The following is a 24,803-nucleotide window of genomic DNA, read 5'->3' as shown; positions in this document are numbered from 1 at the left end:
CTATTCTATCCTCATCCTTCTTGATCTGTATGCCGCCTTTGATACTGTTGATAATTGCCTACTCCTTGATACACTGTCCCTGTTGGGATTCCAGGGTTCTGCCCTCTCCTGGTTTTCTTCCTATCTCTCCCATTGCATCTTCAGTTTATGCAATGGTAGTTCCTCCTCCACAGCCTTCCTGCTATCGATTGGTGTACGTCAAGGCTCTGTCCTGGGACCACTCCTTTTCTCAATCAACACTTGTTCACTTGGAGCGCTGATATCCAGTATCACCTTATACAGATGACTCCCATATCTAACTCTCTGCGCCAAATATCTCTACTGAAACCCAGACCAAAGTCTCAGCCTGCCTGACAGCCTGGATGTCTCAAAGCCATCTAAAATTGAATATGGCTAAAACAGAGCTGCTCATCTTCTCGCCTAAACCTACCTCTCCGACTCTGTGGACAACACTCTTATTCTTCATGTTTTGTCTGCTCGTAATCTCCAAGTCATCTTTAACTCCTCTCTCTCCTTCACAGTCCAAATACAACATATCGCTAAAACCTACCGCTTCTTCCGCTATAATATTTCCAAAATCCAACCCTTCCTCTCTGAACACACTACCAAAACACTTATCCATGCCTCATCAACTCGCACTTAAGACTACTGCAACTCACTACTCTCAGGCCTTCTGTTTAGCCATCTCACTCCCCTCCAATCTGTCCAGAATTCAGCTGCACAATTTATATTCCGGGAGAGCCGCTTTACTCACGTTACTCCTCTCCTAAAGTCACTTCATTGGCTTCCCATCCATTTCAGAATACAATTCAAACTCCTCTTACTGACCTACAAATGCACTCGCTTAGCTGCCCCTCACTATCTCTCTTCACTTACAATCACCCCCCCCCCCCCCCGTGAGCTCCACTCAGCTGGTAAGTCCCTCTTCAACTGCCAACTCCACACTCCGTCCCTTCTGCCTTGCTGCACCATGTGCTTGGAACAAGCTCCCTGAATCCCTACAGTGGGGGGCTCAGTCTCTGGCAGTGTTCAAGGTCCACCTCTTTGAGAGTGCTTTTAACTCCTAACTCCTCTCACCTTGGGTTCTGCATCCCCTACCCATTATGTCATATCTTGTCTGTACAAGCTAGATTGTAAGCTCTTCCGAGCAGGGACAGTCTATAAATGTCAAAATGTACAGTGCCGCGTACACCTTTTAGCGCTATAAAAAAGCGATAAGTAGAAGGAGCAGTAAGACTGAAAAATTAAACATCTGAATCGCAAACTTATAAGACAAAATGTTATGAGTGCTGGAATCCTTCTCTACTTTAGGTAACAGATATGCAATTCTTACTTTAGATTTAATATATGCCTTCTTTGTGTTTAGATATGATGTGCGTATTTACCATTAAAGACCATGTAATGCAGGGGTGTCCAATGTCGGTCCTCGAGGGCCGCAGTCCAGTCGTATTTTCAGGATTTCCCCAATGAATATACATGAGGTCTATTTGCATGCACTGCTTTCATTGTATGCTAATAGATCTCATGCATATTCATTGGGGAAATCCTGAAAACCCGACTGGATTGCGGCCCTCGAGGACCGACATTGGACACCCCTGATGTAATGTTTTTGACAAGGAATGATGCACCAATTAAAAATGGAATGAAGAAAGATTTGAAAACATAAATGAGAAAAGTCATATATAACACCTATCAATCCAAAACATTTTTTTTTGTAATGACAGATTCCATGGGGTCCTCTTGCCTTACTGGGAAGAAAGCAAGATATATGCAAGAACTGCACTTAGAAATGTTTTATTTTAAATTTGGCAGTCTCAGCAGCAAACACAGAAGGAGATATTTTTGCAAGAAGAAGAAAAAAAATCTAAGAAAGGATGATGGGCATAGGCAACAGGCTCCCCAGTGAATGCAAAAATATTATATGAATTCAAGAAAGCCGGGGATAGGCACAGAGGTTCCTTAGCTGCAGGGCAGCTAAAAATAAAGAAAAGTCAGAGATCATGTGAGATTTACAGGTATGTAACAGGAAGGAAAAATAGGCAGATTGGGCTGGGCCATTGCAGCCTTTATCTACCACCTGCTTCTTCTCCATTTTCTAGTTGGAATTCCCACTAGGAAAAGTTAATACCAACGTTCCCTGAGCATCTGAAAGGGCTGGACACAAGCAAAAACACAGGAGGCTGATCAAAACAGGTGGAAATAGATGTAGTCGAAGCAACTTCCCAACCCCATCTGCTCTCATACGCACAAGCCACAGGGGAAAACTCCCTATGAACTGTCTTCCATGCAAGAATCCTAAAATGATGCCACATCATAAACAATAGTATCCTCAAACAGGGCTGTGGAGTCGGAGTCGTGGGTACCAGAAACTGAGGAGTCAGAGTCAAAGGATTTATCTACCAACTCCACAGCCCTGTCCTTAAATACCCAACTACTAAGAAAAGCTTCTTTTGAAGAGCTGGATTTGAACTATAAGTGCTTCCTTCTTGTGATTTCCCTGAAAGTGTGTTCTGTTATAGTCTATGACTTTACACATCTGGATAATTTTTTTATAGGAACATAGTAGTTAGAACATAAAGCACAGTTATCCCAGGACAAGCAGGCAGCATATTCTTGACTGATGGGTGACGGCACCGACGGAGCCCCGGTACGGACACTTTTAGAGTGATTGCACTCTAAGAACTTGGAAAGTTCTAGAGACCGCACCGCGCATGCGCGAGTGCCTTCCCGCCCGACCCCGACGCGCGGTCCCTCAGTTTCTTAGTTTCCGCGGAGCTAAGAAGTCGCATTTTCAACGGCTGTTGAAAAATTTTTTCATTCGCCTTCCCGCTCGCGTAAACTTTTTCGGGTTCTTTTTGCCCTTCCATTTTTCTTTCTTTAAAAAAAAAAAAAAAAAAAAAATTTTCTCTTGTTTTGTCGAGTTTTCTTGATTTGACCCGGCGGGGCCTACTGCCATTATCGAGGCCTCGGCCTTCGATTTGGCAGAAGCCGTTTTTCCGTTCATGCCCCCTCAGCCCGGGTTCAAGAAGTGCCAGCGGTGTGCACGGCCTATTTCCCTAACAGACCCGCACAACTGGTGCCTTCAGTGTCTGGGTCCGGAACATCAGGCCTCTACCTGCACCCGCTGTGCCACTTTGAAAAAGCGGACTCTCAAAAATCGAGAGATACAGCAGAGACTGCTTTTCGGCACCGACATGTCCGATCCCGCGTCTTCGGCGCCGGTCTCGGTACCTGTTTCGTCGGCACCCACCTCATCGACGCCACGCGATACCGCGTCGACGTCGCAGCATGCAGGTAAGCCGGCTAAGAAGCCTTCCCCGCTGGAACGTCCTCCGGTCTCCATTGCAGAGAGTCCAATCCTGCCGACCGTGAGGCGCCAGCGGAAGCGCTCCGCCCCTATTGAGGTGAGTCCCTCGACATCGGGCTCCTCATCTCCGGGGCGTCGAGCGGCACCGCAGGTACCGCAGAAGAAAAAAGCGGTACCGGTGCCCTCCCTTGATGATCGCATTGCGGCCATCTTGCAGGTACAGCTGAAGGAACAGCTCAAACAACTCCTTCCAGCTCTCCTGACACCGAGCCCTCCGGTATCGGTCCCCACTGAGCAACCGGTACCGATCGTGGAACAGTCTGTATTGTCACCATCCACTCCTTCGGTACCGGTACACTTGGCCTCATTGGCATCGATGCCTGTCCTCGCACCGGAGCCCAGGTCTCATCACCAATCGGTTCAGACATCGGCTCCGGTGCGACCGATAACATCGCCCGGTACTGCGTCGGTGAGGTCGGGTAAGTCGGTACAGAAGTCCCGACACCGAGAACCATCCACCCCTGAGTCTCGGGACCGTGGTCCCCATGTTCGAGACCCTGATCTGTGGGGCGACTCTGAAGAACCTCTTCAGTCAGAAGGTGAGTGTTCATCAGAGGAAGACGAGCCTGTTCTGCAGGATATTTCCTCCAAACCTGATTCCACCTCTTTCTCTTCTTTTTTAAGAGATATGTGTGAATCTCTTTCCATTCCTTTGGAGGCTGAGTCTAAAAAGTCCAAAGCTTTTTTGGACGCTCTTGATTTTGACCAGCCTCCAAAGGAATTCTTGAAACTCCCTTTACATGACATCCTGAGGGAGACCTTTTACAAGAATCTGGAGACTCCTCTTACTATCCCGGGAGCTCCTCGCAAATTGGATTCCCTTTATAAAGTAATCCCCATTCCTGGTTTTGATAAACCACAGCTCTCTCATGAGTCTCTTCTTGTAGAATCCACCCTCAAGAAGTCCTTGGGAGCTAGTGTCTATGCCTCTGTCCCTCCTGGCAGAGAGGGTAAAGCCATGGACAAATTCGGTAAGCGACTTTACCAGAATGCGATGCTTGCTAATCGTTCTGGTAACTATGCTTTTCATTTTTCGTTTTATTTAAAGCATCTCCTTACCACCATGGCTTCCTTTGAGCAGTACCTTCCTGTGGGAAATCGTGAGGCTTTCCATCAGTGCTCTTCAGCTCTTTTCCAGCTCAGAAAATTCATGGTAAGGTCTATATATGACACTTTTGAGCTTACCTCTAGAGCAACAGCCATATCTGTAGCCATGCGCCGTTTGGCTTGGCTCAGAGTCTCTGAGCTTGATGTTAATCATCAAGACCGGTTGGCTAATGCCCCATGTTTAGGGGATGAGCTGTTCGGAGATTCTATGGACTCAACGACCCAGAAGCTCTCGGCTCATGAAACCCGCTGGGATACCCTTCTTAAGACTAAGAAGAAACCTCCACCTTCACGGCCATTCAGACAGCAAACGGCCTATCAGCGGCGTTTTGTGGCTCGCCCCTTGCAGCCTTCCACTCAGCAACCTAGGAGGCAGCGGCAACAGCAGCGGCAAACACCTAGGCCTCAGTAGCAACAACCAGCTAAGCAGCCTCCTCCACAAAAATCGACTCAGCCCTTTTGACTTGATACTCGAGGGCATAGCCAGCGTTCAACCATCTCCTCTCCTCCCTCAACCGATAGGAGGACGACTGTCTTTCTTTCTCAGCCGGTGGGAAGTTATCACTTCGGACCAGTGGGTCCTCAACATCATCCGCCACGGCTACTCTCTCAACTTTCACACCCTTCCGGGCCAAAGTCTACCAAAAGAGTCTGCTTTGCACACTCCTCAATCTGCCCTCCTTTGTCAGGAGGTTCAGTCCCTCCTGCTTCTGAACGCCATAGAGGAAGTTCCTCTGGACCAAAGAGGGCAAGGATTCTACTCCCGGTATTTTCTAGTACCCAAGAAAACAGGAGACCTCAGACCTATTCTAGATCTGCGAGATCTCAACAAATGTTTGGTCAAAGAAAAATTCAAGATGCTATCTCTAGCTACGCTTTATCCTCTCCTCGATCACAACGACTGGCTATGCTCTCTCGATCTCAAAGAGGCCTACACTCACATTCCAATTCATCCGGCCTCCAGACAGTACCTTCGTTTCATGATCAATCACTGTCATTACCAATACAGAGTGCTCCCCTTCGGTCTTGCCTCCTCTCCAAGAGTGTTCACAAAATGTCTGGTAGTGGTGGCAGCGTTTCTACGCTCCCACCACCTTCAGGTTTTTCCCTACCTGGACGATTGGTTAATCAAGGCCATTTCATCTCAAACTGTTCTTCTGGCCACCAACCAGACCATCTTTTTTCTACAACTACTGGGGTTCGAAATCAATATACCCAAGTCTCACCTTCTGCCTACGCAGAGACTTCAATTCATTGGAGCGGTACTGGACACGGTCCAGATGAGAGCCTTCTTGCCGGACAACCGTCTTCACAACCTCCAATCGCTCTGTCAGCAGGTGCTGTCCCAGCATTCCATTTCTGCAAAGCAGATGATGATTCTCTTGGGTCACATGGCCTCCACAGTTCATGTCACACCCCTGGCACGGCTTCACCTGCGCACTCCTCAATGGACCCTGGCTCTCCAGTGGTCTCAAGCGACAGACTCTTGCTCACGACACATATCTGTGACATCGTCTCTTCGTCAGTCTCTGCAATGGTGGTTGATATCCTCAAATCTCTCCAGGGGCCTTCTGTTCCATCTGCCTCCTCATCATCTGGTCATCACCACCGACGCCTCCCCTTATGCATGGGGAGCTCATCTGAACGAGTTCCAAACTCAGGGCCTTTGGACTCCTCAGGAAAAGAAGCATCACATCAATTTCCTGGAACTCAGGGCAATGTTCTATGCCCTCAAGGCCTTCCAACACCTTCTATTTCCTCAAGTCCTTCTAATTTGCACAGACAACCAGGTGGCTATGTACTACATCAACAAGCAAGGGGGAACGGGCTCTCGCCTCTTATGCCAGGAAACCCAGAGAATCTGGTCTTGGGCGTCCTCGCGCCACTTATTCCTGAAAGCGATTTATATTCAGGGAGAACAGAACTTCTTAGCGGACAAGCTCAGCAGAGTTCTCCAACCCCACGAATGGACTCTCGACCCATCGACTCTACAGTCCATCTTTGCACAATGGGGCACTCCTCAGGTGGACCTTTTTGCAGCTCCTCACAATCATCAGTTGCCCCAATTCTGCTCCAGACTTTACTCTCCTCACCGTCTGGCAGCGGATGCGTTTCTTCTGGATTGGTCCAATCTATTCCTTTATGCTTTCCCTCCTCTGCCTCTCATGCTTCGGACCTTGTTCAAACTAAAGAGGGAACGAGCCACCATGATCCTGATTGCTCCACGGTGGCCCAGACAGCATTGGTTCTCCCTTCTACTTCAACTCAGTTCCAGGGATCCATTTCTACTTCCACTGTTTCCATCTCTGCTTACACAGGATCAGGAAACCCTCCTCCATCCCAACCTGCAGTCTCTACACCTGACAGCTTGGTATCTCTCGGGCTGACTTCAGATGATCTTTTGTTATCTCAGCCTGTTCGCTCCATCCTGGACGCCTCCAGGAAACCAGCCACTCTACAATGTTACCATCAAAAGTGGACGAGGTTTTCTTCTTGGTGCCTCCTACATCATCATGACCCCAAGTCTCTTGCAGTGGAACCTCTATTGGATTATCTGCTTTCTCTGTCTACTTCTGGTCTCAAGTCTACTTCCATCAGAGTTCATCTCAGTGCCATTACGGCCTTTCATGAGCCGGTCCATGGAAAACTTCTCTCAGCTCATCCCCTGGTGTCCAGGTTCATGCGAGGTCTTTTCAATGTGAAACCACCTCTTAAAGCCCCTCCTGTTATCTGGGATCTCAATGTGGTACTTTCCGCCTTAATGAAGCCTCCATTTGAACCTTTGGCTACCACTCCTTTCAAGTTTCTCACTTGGAAGGTACTTTTCCTTATTGCTCTCACCTCTGCCAGGAGGGTCAGTGAGCTCCATGCACTAGTTTCTGATCCACCTTTCACTGTCTTTCATCACGACAAGGTGGTTCTACGTACACATCCAAAGTTTCTCCCTAAGGTTGTTTCTGAGTTCCATCTCAACCAATCTATTGTACTACCTGTTTTTTTCCCTAAACCTCACTCTCATTCCGGGGAACAGGCTCTTCATACTTTGGACTGTAAGCGGGCTTTAGCTTACTATTTAGACCGTACTAAGCCCCACAGATCATCCCCCCAACTTTTTCTGTCCTTTGATCCTAATAAGTTGGGACGTCCTGTTTCTAAGCGTACGCTATCTAATTGGCTTGCTGCGTGCATTTCATTCTGCTATGCTCAGTCCGGACTGACACTGGAAGGTTCTGTCACGGCACATAGAATTAGAGCTATGGCAGCATCTGTAGCTTTCCTCCGTTCCACACCCATTGAGGAAATCTGCAAAGCTGCTACGTGGTCCTCAGTCCATACTTTTACATCTCATTATTGTCTAGATACTTTCTCCAGACGGGATGGACATTTCGGCCAATCTGTTTTGCAAAATTTGTTTTCCTAATGGCCAACCTTCCCTCCATCCCTCTTTTTGTTAGCTTAGAGGTCACCCATCAGTCAAGAATATGCTGCCTGCTTGTCCTGGGATAAAGCACAGTTACTTACCGTAACAGGTGTTATCCAGGGACAGCAGGCAGATATTCTTGCGTCCCACCCACCTCCCCGGGTTGGCTTCTTAGCTGGCTTATCTTAACTGAGGGACCGCGCGTCGGGGTCGGGCGGGAAGGCACTCGCGCATGCGCGGTGCGGTCTCTAGAACTTTCCAAGTTCTTAGAGTGCAATCACTCTAAAAGTGTCCGTACCGGGGCTCCGTCGGTGCCGTCACCCATCAGTCAAGAATATCTGCCTGCTGTCCCTGGATAACACCTGTTACGGTAAGTAACTGTGCTTTACTTACCGTAACAGTTGTTATTGTGGAATAAGATTGTGCAGGTTAGTTTCCTAAATACTTCAGGAACAGATATGTTTTTAGGCGTTTCCTAAATTACCAATAAGTAGTAGGCGTAAGCAATTGTTCCAGATCTTTACCCCATAATGCTGCCTGATGTGAGAAAAGATGATGATGTCTTTTAAATTTACATCCTCTAACCAGAAGGGAAACAAAATTCAAGTGTGAGCTTCTCTTATGTCTGTTGGTTCAGAAAGAGAAAAGGTCAGTTATATATTTAGGGGCTGAACCGATTAGTACCTTAAAGCAAAAACAACTAAACTTAAACTTCCCACGCGCCTCCATCGGCAGCCAACGCAAGAGTCGGTAGGAAGGCGTTACATGCTCGAACTTCTTCAACCTGAAAATCAGTTTGACCGCTGCATTTTGCACCAGTTGTAGTCGCTGCATATTCTTCTGGGAAATTGCCAAATAGGCGATGTTACAGTAATCAAGTTGACTCAGTATAAGGGATTGTACCAGAATTCTAAATGATGAAGCATCAAAATATCCTCTAATGGACCGAAGCTTCCAGAGAATGAAAAAACCCTTTCTGATTATGGAGTCAGATCTGATCATGTTATAATCACTGTTATCAAGCAGTCTCAGCATCATTACTTCCCACACCAATGCATATCACTAAGATCAGGACTAGAATTGCTTTGCCTATTTTCTAGCACTAGGGGTGCCTGGGGCCAGAAAGTAGGTTTGTTCTGCCCCCAGGCACACTGTTTACTTTTGTTTTGAAAAGCAGCTTATCCCTCTTTCCCATATTATAAAAATTTCAGTGCAGTCCAAAAGTCCAATGAAACTGGCTTTGTATTACCTCCTCCACTTTCAACAGCACCTTTTTGCTCACATCCTCCTCACTGGTGGCATATACCCGGAGAGAAATCAGCCCCAGACTGACAGGGAGGGCCGTCAATTTCATGACCTACACAAAAAAAAATAATAATAATAATTCCCACATCAAAATGATATCATAGGAACTACAGACATGAGAAGGCCTTTATCAAATCAACCTACAAGCAAACATGTGCACTTTTAGCTTTAATTTGTTATGTGTGGTGCTGTGGTGCTCTACCAAGCTAGATATCGCTGCACCCATACATTAGAACAGGGGTGTCAAAGTCCCTCCTCGAGGGCCGCAATCCAGTCGGGTTTTCAGGATTTCCCCAATGAATATGCATGAGATCTATTTGCATGCACTGCTTTCATTGTACTCTAATAGATCTCATGCATATTCATTGGGGAAATCCTGAAAACCCGACTGGATTGCGGCCCTCGAGGAGGGACTTTGACACCCCTGCATTAGAAGCTTATTTGGGTGGATTTTATGTGCAACTTTATATTTTTATACATCTCACAGGGGAAAATTCAACAACAACAAAATTCTCTCTCTCTACTCCCCCTTTCCCTTTATTTATTGGGATTTATTAATTACCTTTTTCATGAAGAGATTCACCCAAAGCGGTTTACAGTATATTGAATAGTAATCAGGTACTCAAGTATTTTTCCTATCTGTCTGGCAGGCTAACAGTCTAACTGTGGTAACTGGCGCAATGGAGGATTAACTGACTTGCCGCACCGAGTCTTGGATCAAACTCAACCTCAGGGTGCTGAGGCAGCAGCTCTAACTACTAGCCCAGAGGTGGGCAACTCCGGTCCTCGAGGGCCGGAATCCAGTCGGGTTTTCAGGATTTCCCCAATGAATAGGCTTGAGATCTATCTGCGGGCACTGCTTTCAATGCATATTCATTGGGGAAATCCTGAAAACTTGACTGGATTCCGGCCCTCAAGAACCAGAGTTGCCCACCCCTGTACTAACCACTCCTCCCCTCCTCAACACATGACACAGAAACTCCAGCGTACTACTTTTTATACCATCTAGGGCAGAGGTGTCAAATGTCGGTCCTCGAGGGCCACAATCCAGTTGGGTTTTCAGGATTTCCCCAATGAATATGCATGAGATCTATTAGCGTACAATGAAAGCAGTGCCTGCAAATAGATCTCATGCATGTTCATTCGGGAAATCCTGAAAACCCGACTGGATTGCGACCCTCGAGGACCGACATTTGACACCCCTGATCTAGGGAATGCACCGTTTCTGCACCCATTTTTCTGCACGGCATAGCATTAAAATAGAAGTGAGGTACTACACCCCGTTATCGAACAGTGACTAGGTGCTTCTGCACAAACTGGCCTTAACGATGGGCAGGTCAGGGGTGTTCCCTTAAAAACATAGAAACATAGAAGATGACGGCAGATAAGGGCCATAGCCCATCAGGTCTGCCCACTCTACTGACCCACCCCCAAGTCCACTCCTGGTGACAGGTTCCCTTGGCTTAACCCTCTAAGGGATCCCACATGGGCATCCCATTTGCTCTTAAATTCTTGCACGCTGTTTGCCTTGATCACCTGCACCGGGAGCTCGTTCCAAGGATCAACCACTCTCTCGGTGAAGAAATATTTCCTGGTGTCGCCATGAAATTTCCCGCCCCTGAGTTTGAGCGGATGCCCTCTTGTGGCTGAGGGTCCTTTGAGAAAGAGAATCTCTTCTTCCATCTCGATACGGCCGGTAATATACTTAAACGCCTCGATCATGTCTCCTCTCTCCCTACTTCCTCGAGTGAGTACAGCCGTGTGTTATAGAATTTAGGGGATCCACACCCAACTTATGTGCCAAGATTCACACCTGGTTTCAGCTGATGTAAAGTGCCCAAAGTTGGGCATAGATTCTGACCCTGTGCGCTATTCTATAAAAGGCGCCTGTCTGGCACTGCCCTTTATAGAATACTGTTCAGTGCCAAGTTTTCTGCGCCATTTACCGACTCTAGCCCCATTCTGGCTTTTTTTTTTTTACATTTTTTATACTGTTTCTCAACAAAAACTATCATTTTTGCCCTTTCAAAAGACACATGGTGCCCCAATTTCAGTGCAGCACAGTTGTTAAAGCAACAGCCTCAGTACCCTGAAGTTGTGGGTTCAAACCCTATTCTGCTCCTTGTGGCCCTGGGCAAGTTACTTAATCCCGAATACCCAAAAAAAATCTATACAGGAATGAGAAAGAAAATCAAATCCAACTCCTATAACTTTCTCACTTATATTCAAGCAATGATTTACTTATGCCACAATTTCATTGAACGTTTCATGTACATCACATCTGAATGAGAGGAGAGCCTCAGAACCCCGTGCGTAATAATGTCAATTAGTACTGCACTAGAAAGGGAAAAGATCTTCACCGGCTCTTGACCCCCTTCCTACCTACAGCAGACACAGTAAATGTTTCAAAATGGTGTCAGAAAAGTCAAAACTACTTAGCTTGTAGGTAGAATGTTCAATGGTATTGGAAATGTGTTATGTCTCTGTCAGTCCTAGCCGACGGAAGTTAGGCTAGCTGACAATTCGCTAGACAAGCTGTGTCAGGGCTCCGGACAGCATAGCAGCGTACTGATTCACACGCTTGCTCAGACGGAGACAAGCTAAGTAGTTTTGACTTTTCTGACACCATTTTGAAACGTTTACTGTGTCTGCTGTAGGTAGGAAGGGGGTCAAGAGCCGGTGAAGATCTTTTCCCTTTCTAGTGCAGTACTAACGCACGGGGTTCTGAGGCTCTCCTCTCATTCAGATGTGATGTACATGAAACGTTCAATGAAATTGTGGCATAAGTAAATCATTGCTTGAATATAAGTGAGAAAGTTATAGGAGTTGGATTCAAGTTACTTAATCCCTCCATTGCCCCATTGTGAGCCTGCCAGGACACACAGGGAAAAATGATTTGAGCACCTGAATAAATTCATGTAAACCATACTGGGCTCTCCTGGGAGAACAGTATAAAAAAATTGAATAAATAAAAATACATACTGAATCTGTTGCAAGTGTAAGAATAAGAGAAAAAAAAAAGAATTTATACATAAAATGAATTTAGTTCTAACTCTAGCTGTCTTGCACAGTTCTTTTCTTAATAAAATTCTCACTAGGAAAGCGCACTCAAAGCTCGCATTTGGTTTGTTAGCCTTAAAAAAGTTCATAGTGTATATAAAAATCAATGTCTGTTAACTTAGGAATTAAAGTATGTAAAGCAGACTTGCATGTACTATACTAATGTTTGAACCAGAAAACCCCTGAAAATCTCAAAAACAAAGGCCAAAACTTAAAAAAATGCACCAAAGGATTTTTCCTCATGCACATCCCTGGATTTCGATTACTGTATGTAATGACATAGCTTTTTTTTTTTTTTAATCTTCATCTAAAAAGATCAAAACCGATCTGACTTGAATTCATGTTTCTTATTTCACCTGTGTCTCAATCAGCCCACTACTAGGAATGGCAGACAGAAGTTCCAATTAGAGGTCTGCACGGGAACGGGGATCACGGGAATCCTGCGGCTTCCGTGGCGGTCCCACGGGAATCCCCCCCTAACCCACGGGACTCCCACGGGGACCCCCCTCTGGCCCATGGGACTCCTACGGGGATGGAAGGCTTTGGAAGCAGGGTTCATCCATATAATATAATGGACTCTTAGTAAAAGAGGGGGTTTATAAGTTAATTACCTAAACAGAAAACAAAAAAAGGGTTCCACCAAAGAGATTCCACAAGGAAAACAGCAGCGCAAACACAAAAGAAACTGTGGAATTGATGATCCTGTCAGAAGTAATTGCTGCTTTCTATGGGGACGGGCGGGGATGGAGGTAATTCCTTGCGGGGATGGAGGATCCTGACGGGGACGGGTGGGGATGGAGAGGATCCTGGCAGGGATGGGTAGGATTTCTGTCCCCGCGCAACTCTCTAGTTCCAATTAAAAGAACAGGATTCAAATGATAACACGCAATTGGAAATGTTATGATCGACTTAATTATACTTTCTGGTGGGCAAACTTGTGTTCTTGTTATAAATATGAAAGAATGAACGCTGAAATTTTAGGTTTTAGTAAAGTATTTAACATGGTGTGGAGCCCATTGGCATTATTTATTGAGTCACAATATCTGACCTCCTTAGACATCCAGGGTAGGAGGTAGGGTGGAAGGAAATGTATTATCATTCCTATTTTATTTATTGTATGGAAATTATAAATGTATATCTACTTTTATTAGTTGAGGGGGGAGAAAATGAGTGTTTTCCGAATTATTTGCATATTTAAAGTGCGTTTCTTGATTTATGCTTAAATTCATTGTATTGCACTATTTATATTTTAAAATTAATAAAGATTTACAAAAAAAAAAAGAAAAGGATTTACAATTCTAAAGACTGCTCCAAAGTAGAGTTACCGTATGGCTCCAGAAAAAGGAGGATGGATTGAGACATCCGGGTTTTACTTCCATTGAAAGTTTTCTAACTGCTTTTTTGGGGGGGATATGGTGGCCAGAAATGAACACAATGCTCACGCTGAGGTTGCGCCATGAAGTAATACAGAAACATAACATCCTTGGTCTTATTTAGCATTCCTTTCCTTACAATTCCTAGCTTCCTGTTTGTTTTTTTGGCTGCTGCTACCACACACTGAGCAGAAGCTTTCAACATATTGTCTACAATGGTACCTAGATCTTCTTGGGTGTCAACTCCTAAGGTGGCTCTTAGCATCCAGTAATATGACTTAGATTTTTTTTCCCCCAATGTACATCATTTTGCATTTGTCCACATTAAATTTCATCTACCATTTCGATGCCCAGTTTCCTAAGGTTTTCTTGCAATTTTTCATAGACAATCAACCAGAAACTAAAAATAAAGACGATAGGGTCTCTTAAACCAGAATTAAGGAGAGTATCCAGTACAGAAAATCTGAAAAGAAAAAGTTCCCAACTAAAGAAAACAATGCAACTTAATATCATCAGTCCCAGATGGAGGAAAGGGAGCTGGTGTTTCCTCCATGGAAGCTGCTTTGCTAAAGAGAAGCCATCAAATCCTCAATGTCCCAGAATACATATAGAGTTTCTTGACATTTTAGAAAACACTTTTGTATAGAAACCTAAGAAGGAACCAAGTATTCCCAGGCTACAACTGCCAATAAACATCAAGAAAAGTTCCCTTTATTTGAGAACTCCTTCATACATAGGGAATATAACTATAGAGAGACTTTTTCAGCATAGAGACAACTTCAAAAGCGCGTTTATACTTCTATAAAGTAGTAGCTACAGTCTCAGACTGCTGATGTTTCCAGAATCCAAGTTATCTGTCGACACTTGCTCTAGCTGTCGAGTGCCGGCCTACTCCTACTGTATTTTCTTTTAGAAGAAGCACAGTACGAGAACGTTCAAAGGGGAGGAAAATAAAAGAGCCTCCGTTATACATCCCAGGATCTCATAACAGAAACTGCTTAAACGTGTCCCTGGGTAAAATCATCTTCCTTGCCTATCCTTTGCATTTACGTACACGATTTATAATGGCTTGGTTCATTTGTCACTTTTATGGTTTCAATCAATTATTCTCCCCTTTTATAAAGCTGGGCTAGAGGTTTTTGGCACACGCTGGCACAGTAAATGCTCCGACACTTATAGAATTCCTATGAGCATTTTGCCGGCCTGCACTAAAAACCTCTAGCGCTGCTTGATAAAAAGGGGGGGTTGTGTTTGTTAGTCTGTACTCAATTTATTTTTTGATAACATGCATGATGTTTGATTTAGAATGGTTTACCTTATATGTTTTTATATATAAATATTTTGACTTTTAATAAGACGTATGGGGACAGCAAAGATCTCAATATGTATACGTTAGAGGAAAAGCGGGAGAGGGGAGAGATGTTTAAATACCTATTTGGCAAGGCTCTTTCAATTGAAAGGAAACTCCAGTGAGGTTAAGAGGTGATAGGCTCAGGAGTTATCTAAGGATATACTTTTTTTTACAGGAAGGGTGGTGTATACAGCCTTGTACTAATGCTGCCCGATTCATGATTTGAAACGATTTACTGATTCACTTCGGGTGAATCGATTAAAAAAATAAAATAAAAAAAGGCCTCCCGATTCGGTGACTAACCCTCCCCCCTCAAGCAGGAGCGGCAGCGCTGCCTCTTGCTGGCCGGCCGCTCTTGCTTTAGAGGGCGAGGGGGGGAGGATCAGTCGGGAAGTGCTGGTGTCCGGCTTGCCCCTAGCCTCCCGCACATCCATTTACCTAATTCCAGCAGCGGAGCAGCCTGTAGAGAGGATCACCGGTACCTTTAGTGATCCTTGCAGATTTCCATCGGCCTATGGAGCTGTTGTTTCCTCTGCCTCGATCCTGCCTCTGATGTCAGAAGAGGGACGGGACTGCGGCAAAGGGAAGATAGCTCCGGAGGCCTATGGCAGGCTGCAAAGATCGCTAGCACTGGCTATCCTCTCTGCAGGCTGCTCCGCTACTGGAATTAGGTAAATGGATGTGTGGGAGGTCAGGGGGAACATGCAGGCTTTCCGGGGAGGGGGGGGAGGAAAACACACAGGCCTTCCGGGGGGGAACAGGCCTTCGGGGGGTGCAGGTCTTCAGGAAGCAAGGTGCAGGCCCTCAGGGGAGGAGGGCCCTGGTGTAGAAGTACACAGAGGGAGGGAGGGAAGGAGGAGTTCAAAGAGACGTGCATATACCGGACTTTGGGGGGAAGAAATAATGTGTCTAAAAACAGAAGAGAGGAGAGAGATGGTGGACAATGGGATTTAGAGAGGGAAGGAACAGAAAGGGAGAGAAGTTGGACACAAGGGATGGTGTGGAGGGGGATTGAGATACTGGATAGGAGGGTAGTTGAGAAGAGAAAGGGAGAAATTGTGGACTCTGGGGTGGTGGGGAAGGAGGGAGAGATGAAGGATGAAAAGGTGGATCTGGGGATGGAAACGAAAAAAAGGACAGATGTCGGACCTCCAGGGGAGGGAAGGGAAACAGAAGGAGAGGACAGAGATGGAAGATGGATGGTTAGCACCGAGAAAAGAAAATGACAAATGGGCAGGAGACCCTGGCAAGCGAGTTATCAGAAGACAACCAGAGCCTGGGACCAAAATGATTTGAATAATGGCCAAAGGTAGAAAAAATAATTTTATTTTCTATTTTGTCATTACAATATATCAGATTTGAAATGTGTATCCTGCCAGAGCTGGTGTTAGACTGCGAACATGAGCTAGGATTTAACAGAGGGAAAGTCTTTTTTGTTTATTTTGTTTACCCCACAGCGCCAGTGTGGGTAGAAGAGGGCAAAGCGGGTGAAGAGGCTATAAAATAAACCCACCAGGATGTTTGAAGAAAAAAAAACAAACACCCACTTGGGCAGGAAAATCGATTCAATAAGAGGAATCGAATCAAAATTTTTTTTCCTGAATCGGGCAGCACTACCTCTGCTACAGAATGTTTTATGGAAAGTGATTGTAATCACTCAGCTCAACTGCACAAATTATATCTGGGCAGAAGCTTGAGTTTTTATTAAGCAACAACTTAGACACATGACTGTAGATGCATGGAATAGTTTCCCAGTAGAGGTAGTGGAAACAAAGACTAAAGACTGTATTAATTCAAGAAAGCATGAAACAGATACTGTATATGGTATCTCTTAGAGAGAGAGAAGATAATGGATGCTGCGAATGGGCAGACTGGATGGGCCATTTGGCCTTTATCTGCCATCATCATGTCCGGGGCGGTACTTGGAGAGACCTCCCAGGAAAGGGACTTGGGAGTTCTGATAGACAAGTCGATGAAGCCATCTACACAATGTGCGGCGGCTAAAAGGAAGAACAGAATGCTAGGAATGATAAAGAAGGGGATCACGAACAAATCAGAGAAAGTTATCATGCCGCTGTACCGGGCCATTGTGCGTCCTCACCTGGAGTACTGCGTACAGCACTGGTTGCCATACATAAAGAAAGACACGGTACTACTCGAGAAGGTCCAGAGAAGGGCGACTAAGATGGTTGTGGGGTTGGAGGAGCTGCCGTACAGCAAAAGATTAGAGAAACTGGGCCTCTTCTTCCTCAAACAGGAGATTGAGAGGCGACATGATCGAACATTCAAAGTACTGAAGGGAATAGACTTAGTTGATAAGGACAGGTTGTTCATCCTCTCCAAGGTAGGGAGAACAAGAGGGCACTCTCTAAAGTTGAAAGGGGATAGATTCTAGACAAACGTAAGGAAGTTCTTCTTCACCCAGAGAGTGATAGAAAACTGGAACGCTCTTCTGGAGTCTGTCAAAGGGGAAAACACCCTCCAGGGATTCAAGACTAAGTTAGACAAATTCCTACTGAACAAGGAAGTACGCTGGTAGGGCTAGTCTCAGTTAGGGTGCTGGTCTTTGACCAAAAGGGCCGCCACGTGAGAGGACTGCTGAGCATGATGGACCACTGGTCTGATTCAGCAGCGGCAACTCTTATGTTCTTATCATGTTTTTATGCCATTATATGTCAAATGATGAGTTTTTATCTATATCTTTATGTTCATGTAGTCACCTGATGCAGGACCTTCAGCTGAAACACAGCCTCTGATTATACAGATGTTTTATTGTCAACAGATTTCAATAGATGGATTTTACACTTTAACAGATCTGCCATGTTTCTCCACCGCAAACAACACAGTTCAGTCACTAGCGTCACCATACATAGAAACCATTACGAAAGTTAAATGATTCACTCACAATACTCACAAAAAAAAGAAAAGAAATACACATCTGAATCAGTAAGAGCCAGATCAGTAGGAACTGAAGTGTAAATCCCTTGGTGGAGAACAGTGTATATTATTTTCAATTAGACTGTGAGCCCTCCAGGGACAGGAAAATAACTTGTGTACCTGAATGTAACTCAACTTGAGCTACTACTGAAAAAAAAAAAAAAGAAGATATGTTTAAAATACAAATAAATAAATATCTGTGTGCTAGTTCCGAATGTGGTTATGAGCAGTATGGTAGAGGAGGAAGACAGTTTGAAAGGAGCAATTCTTAATACAGTCAAACCTCAGTTTGCAAGACGAGCAAAACAGTCCTGCAAACTTTGACTCGCAAACCGAGCGTTGGCTTGATGTGCGAGCCCCTATCACACCCCTAAGAACCAGCTTCGCCATCCCACCCACCTGCCCAAAGCACAAATGCTTACCTCGAGCGGACAGGACATTGGCATGCAGCACCAACCCACAGGACGAGTCGGTGCCAAAAGATCCTGCCGCTGATCTCTGCTGGGCCTTGAGCATCTGCACATGCTCAAGGCCTTCTAGCTCCCACTCTCTCCGAGAATCTCATAAGAATCATAGATGCTCAAGGCCACACAGCAGCCCAGCAGAGATCAGCGGCAGGCTCTTTCTGCATCGGCACGTCCTGTGGGTTGATGCTGCGTGCCGGTGTCCTGTCCGCGCGAGGTAAGGGTTTGGGCTGCAGGAGAGAGGGGGTGGTGAAGCCGGTTCCCAGGGGTAGGGTGGGGCAGAAGTGCAACAGTGGCCTCAGGGAGGGGATCTTTTTGGTATGGGGTGGAGTGGGAGCGTGCCAGTGGCCTCGGGTGGGGGGTGGGGAGGTCTTTTTGGGATGTGGTGGGGTGGAAGCACACCAGTGGCTTTGGGGGGGGGTCTTTTGGGGATGTGGAACAAATCATCCAAGTTTCCCTTCCTTTGTATGGGGGAAACTCGCTTTGATATACAAGCACTGTGGTTTATGAGCATGCTTCTGGAACGAATTATGTTCGCAAACCTAGGTTCCACTGTATCTACATTTCAGAGTATCACTGTTTCTATGCTACAGAAGCAGAATTTGCTTGTTCTGTAAAAATGTGTTGGAATTATAAAAATTAATCATGCTTTGTTTGCTTAACACTGGGGTTATGGCAATGGGGAGGGGAAAGGGGTACTGACCATATTTTGAGGCTCATTTTCAGAACAGAAAAACATCCAAAAAACAGTATCGAGCAGCTGGATTTTGACCCAGACATCCAAATCGCTATTTTTGAAACACATTTTTAAAACACTTTTCTATGCAGGTCTGCAGTGCATCTAAATCTCAAAGAGACGTGTTGGAGGTGATTTTTGAGCGAGTCAAAAGGCAGGCTTATGATCTGGACTTTTTTCTGCAATAATGAAACACTGTAAAAACATCTAGGGCAAAAAATAAGATGCTGGAGGCTAGACCTGTTTCGATAACAAATAAGTGCCAAAACAAAGTATGCAAACCAGGGCTGTGGAGTCGAGGAGTCGGAGACATTTTGGGTACCTGGAATCAGAGTCATAGGTACCAGAAACTGAGGAGTCGAAAGATTTATCTACCGACTCCATAGCCCTGGTGCAAACTGACCAGATCACCACTGGAGGAATGAAGACGTGACCTCCCCTCCACCCCCAAAGATGCAGATATTATGGCCAGACCTACTAGAGCAGCAAGCAGGTTCGTAGAGTAGTCTAATAGTCGGCGTAGTGGACTCCAGAGAAGGAAATCCAAGCCTCACCAACTAGTACACTTGTGCTGGAAAAGAGTGATCCCTACAAAAAAATGTCAGAACATGTACAACCGAAGAGCAGCTCTTTTCTTAGAAGTCTTTAAAAACGGATTTGCCTATTTTCTAATTCAGGGATGAGCAACCTGTTGCCTGCCATTGATTCCGCTATGATTTAACCTGTTCAGTGTTATAGGGCCCACACTATGGAATCCACTACCTCTTGACAGTAGGCTAATAGCATCATACCCGGAATTCTGCACCGCTCTTAAAAAAAAAAACTTTCCTATTCAGAGATGTCTTTTGTAACCCATTTTTAGTCACCTTTCTGCCTTCGGGATTTGTTTCAAGTGTTTGCTTGGGGTTCTGTGCTTCAGCATATTCTCACCAGCATGATAAAGCTTTTTTACCTTTCTACTGTTCTAAAAAGAATGGAGATTCACCTTTTTAACTATTCTTTACCTTCTTGCTCATGTTTTTAAAATTTTTAATGATTTTAATTGTAAACCACTCTGATGGCCTTGGCCCTAGGGCAGTATACAAGGGGGGTGCTGAAAAGTTCTCAGAAGAGACTGATGTGGATATGGTTCAATCAATGATCTGAAAGTAGAGAATGACACTGTGGTTGTTACCCGTGGCTAGCCGCAGATAACCTACCGAAACAGGGAGAGAAAAATTAGTGGTCGCTGCGGGGACAAGGCCATTCACCGCCCTGTGGAGCGGTGAATGGTCTTGTCTCCGCAGTGAAGCCAGCACGGATCGTGCGGTCCAACATCTCCACCTGATCGCTTCATCCCATGTCTTGCCATCTCCCTCCCTCCACCTCACCTTAGGAGCCTGCCGAGTCCGACTTTAATTATTCTCCCAGTCACACGCTTTCAATAAGCCGCACGTGCGCGGCTGCTTGAATTGTTGAATCTCCTCATCTGACGCAACCGGAAACAGGAAGTTGGGTCAGAGGAAAAAATTCAACAGGTCAAGCAGCTGCGCACGTGGCTTATTGAAAGCATGCGGATGGGAGAAGAATTAAAGTCAGGCTCGGCAGGCACCTAAAGTGAGGTGGAGGGAGGGAGATGGCAGGACGCGGCGATCGGGGGCTTCTGGACCGCATGATCCGTGATCGCGCATGTTCCCTTACACTAGGAAGGAGGGAGTGGACAGTAGTCGCGGGGACAGGTGGGCACAGTAGTCGTGGGGCGGGGACAGTGATCGCAGGGACGGGGTGGTGACGGGGACCAATTTTTTCCCTATGTCATTCTCCAATCTGAAGTAATTTCAAAACATAGAATTTCGTTTCTGCAAATTGGCAGTTAGCAGTCTTTTTACTAAGGTGCAGTAGCCGTTTTTAGCGCATGCTAAATGCTAACGCGTCCATAGGATATAATGGACACGTTGGCGTTTAGCGCACACTAAAACGGCTAGCGCGTCTTAGTAAAAGGACCTTTTAATGAAATAAGGCAACATTCTTTTCAGCTAGTGGCAAAAATAATGCTCAGAATTTAGGAAGTTCATTGGGCTGAGAACTTTTAACATAAGAACATAAGCAGTGCCTCCGCCGGGTCAGACCATAGGTCCATCCTGCCCGGCAGTCCGCTCCCGCGGCGGCCCAAACAGGTCACGACCTGTCTGAATCACCAGAAGGGGCTCCCTTGCCACCTTGGTTTCTCATTGAAGTCCTATCTTCCCATCGTAGTCCTAACCCTCCGGTCTTGCACATGCACGACCTGTTGGGTTTCTATACTTATTACCTGGTTAGCTTTCTATACTTGTGTTACATCCCAGCACCTCTCTCAGTATCCCACGATCCCTTTATCCCTCAGGAATCCGTCCAATCCCTGTTTGAATCCCTGTACCGTACTCTGCCTGATCACTTCCTCCGGTAGCGCATTCCAAGTGTCCACGACCCTTTGGGTGAAAAAAAACTTCCTTGCATTTGTTTTGAACCTATCTCCCTTCAGTTTCTCCGAATGCCCCCTCGTACTTGTTGTCCCCTTCAGTCTGAAGAATCTGTCCCTATCCACCCTCTCTATGCCCCTCATGATCTTGAAGGTCTCTATCATATCTCCCCTGAGCCTCCTTTTTTCCAGAGAGAAGAGCCCCAGCCTATCCAACCTCTCGGCGTATGGGCAGTGTTCCAGCCCTTTTACCAGTTTCGTTGCTCTCCTTTGGACTCTCTCAAGTACCGCCATGTCCTTCTTGAGGTGTGGCGACCAATACTGAGCGCAGTATTCCAGATGTGGACGCACCATCGCTCGATACAATGGCATGATGACTTCCCGCGTCCTGGTTGTTATGCCCCTCTTTATGATGCCCAGCATCCTGTTGGCTTTTTTCGAGGCTGCTGCGCACTGTGCAGATGGCTTCAGTGATGCATCCACCAGCACACCCAAGTCTCTCTCAAGTCTGCTGTCTCCCAACAATGCCCCCCCCAATTTGTAGTTGAACAACGGGTTCTTTTTCCCTATATGCATGACCTTGCATTTGTCCACATTAAAGCGCATTTGCCATTTGTTTGTTTTCAGCACCTCCTCGTGGCCTGTGAGAGCATAGGAAGAATACCCAAAAAACTCCATCATTCACCAGAGTTTGGGCAATTTTAAATATTGTATTTACAAATATTTTCAGAATAGTCATCCTAGCAGTTTGCTTCCATCATTCTTAATTAGTTTTACTTTTTGATTATCACAGGTCTATGGAGCCCTGCGTATTTCCAATTCTGTCGTTACATAAATGTTGCCACCCGGCAGATAATGCTAACATTATATATCAAGTTTGCCCGTTCCTAGTCTAATTTCTAGAAAAAGAAAAGTAAATTGTTTAGTCTTAACAGCTGTGGAAAATTCCATTCTAGAATAATCTATGGAAAATGTCTCAAACTTGAAAAAGGACAGACCAAACTCTAGATCTTCTAAAAGAATTTTGATACTTAGCTGCCCTCTATTGGCTAAATTATACATATAACATCTCCGGTGTAATACTATAACAGCTGTAAAGTAACACTGGGTTTTACTAAACGGCGGTAGAAGTTTCTACCGCGGGCCGATGGGGTAAGTGCTCCCACACTCATAGAATTCCTATGAATGTTGAAGCATTTACCTCGCTGGCCCGGGGTAGAAACATCTACTGCTCTTTACTAAAAAGAGCCCCAATTCCAATTTTTGGGTGGTATTATAAATGAATATTAGAGCATGAAACAAGAAAACCACTGGTCAATATTCAACTCATAGCAATCAAACTTTTTTTTTAACACCAACTGTTCTAGACAGAATTAGCCCTGGATATTTAACACTGGACCAGGGCTAATTTGGTATAGCACTGACCACTGGGGCTTGTGTAGGTCCCAGCCAATATTCAGCTGAGACCCACATAAGTTGCCCATCAGGCCATGTCCCCCCCTCTCTTTTCCCCCGAGTTTGACCGCTGAATTTGTACCATGAGGCTGTATAACGTCCTATTTGGTTCATGTAAATAGCCGGAGCTAGGGCAGCAAAGGATTAGGATGTGCTGCTGCTCTACGTTTCCTCTTATGGCAGGGGTGTCAAAGTCCCTCCTTGAGGGCCGCAATCCAGAGAAACAGCCTAAAGTATCCAGAATTATTCTAACAACAACCTTAACACCACCACCCCAACATATCCGAACATACTGCAAGCACAGACCTTCTGAAAACACAGCATGGGTGAGCTGTATGCTAGTCTGGAGGGATTAAAACAAAGAAAATTAGCTGTTAAGACACAGCCGCCACTGCCACGACAACTTTGGAAAAGGTACGAGGAGCTGTAGCTAGACCAAACGGGAACGCACAAAACTGATAAATGCCTTCCCAAAACTAAAAAAATGAAGAAACTTCTGATAAGCAGTCCAAATGGGAATGTGGCGGTAAGCTTCTATGAGATTGAGAGATGTGAGAAACTTGCCTGGCTGAACAACCAGGATTTCTGATCACAACTTCACCATAAGAAAGGATGGCACTCAGAGAGCTCGATTCACGTCCAAGATCCAAAATTAGCCGGAAGGATCCCTCCTTTGAAACCATAAATCAGATGGAATAGTGAGCCCGGCCATGCTTGTCGGGTGGTACCAGAACCACTGCCCCGATATCAACCAACCTCTGAAGAGTTAGACAAACCATCTCCCTTATCCAAGGAGTCCAACAAGGGGACACCAGAAAAGCATCTGACAGAGGACGAGCAAACTCTAAGGCATAACAGTCGTGTATATCTTCCAACATCCATTGATTTTAAGTTATTTGGGTCCACCCCCGATAAATCTCCTGAAGTCTCACGCCAACTGGGTCTGGATCTGAACACTTTCATTGAAATATGCGAGAGGCAGTGACACCAGAATCACAACCATCTCTTTGGCCACCCCAAAAGCACTGGGTCTGCTAGAAATACCGACCTTTAGAGGCTGGGCCTACCCTGTCAGGCCTATTAAATGACAAACATCCCCTAAACAATAGACCTCTGCCCACCAATTTTGGCTTGTCCTCTGGCAACCTAGGGACCTTAGTCTCACCCAAATCCTTAATCAACTTATCCAACTCCTCCTCAAATAAGGAACCCTTGAAGGGAAAGCGACTGAGCTTAGACTTGGAGGCTGTATCGGCAGATCATCTACAAAGCCACAAAGACCCCCTGGCTGCCATGGCAAGCACCATAACCTTAACAGAAGAGTGCAATAAATCAAACATAGCATCCAAAAGAAAATATACACCCACTTCGATCAACCAAAGCTCAGTAATCGGCTTCCCTAGCTAACCCATGCTCTGCCCAATGGAAACAGGCATTAACAACCAGGTCTCCACAAATGGCAGCCTGAACTGCTAAGGCTGCAGTGCCAAAACTCTGTTTCAAAAGGGGCTCCATTCTACAATCTGGAGGATCCTTCAGGGCTGAGCTACTGTCCATTGGCCCCATATTTTTCTTGGCAATAGCAGATACCACTGAATACACAATAAGTGGCCACAAGCTCTCTCTGTCAGACACAGTAATGGGATAGAAATACACCACCAACCGAGCCATCCTGAAGGGGGGCGTCTGGATACTTCCACTGTGTCTGTATCATGTCTCCAATGTCTTCATGCATCATGAAGTCAGTCTTCCAAAACATAATGCCCTTTAGCAGCAGATCCACATGCGGT

At 45.6% G+C, this 24,803-nt stretch overlaps 1 protein-coding gene across 2 annotated transcripts in view; it reads right to left on the bottom strand.

Annotated features, from left to right (window-relative positions):
• The window catches only part of APOO (apolipoprotein O), a 101,962-nt gene that overhangs the window by 72,024 nt on the left and 5,135 nt on the right, over positions 1–24,803 (bottom strand). Inside the window, exons 1-2 of one of the 2 annotated variants that reach the window (XM_033949268.1) lie at positions 21,811–21,861; positions 9,145–9,252 (exon numbers count right to left, since the gene is read on the bottom strand). In XM_033949268.1, coding sequence (XP_033805159.1) covers positions 9,145–9,252; positions 21,811–21,852 — 150 coding nt within the window. In that variant the 5' untranslated portion in view covers positions 21,853–21,861. Of the gene's footprint in view, positions 1–9,144; positions 9,253–21,810; positions 21,862–24,803 lie in introns of those variants that run through there. The other variant, XM_033949269.1, reaches the window with a different exon arrangement.

Source organism: Geotrypetes seraphini, chromosome 6 (genome assembly GCF_902459505.1).
Source record: "Geotrypetes seraphini chromosome 6, aGeoSer1.1, whole genome shotgun sequence".
Classification (NCBI taxonomy): Eukaryota; Metazoa; Chordata; class Amphibia; order Gymnophiona; family Dermophiidae; genus Geotrypetes; species Geotrypetes seraphini.
Note: the sequence above shows the minus strand (reverse complement) of the source record. Positions and strands in the feature narration are given on the sequence as shown.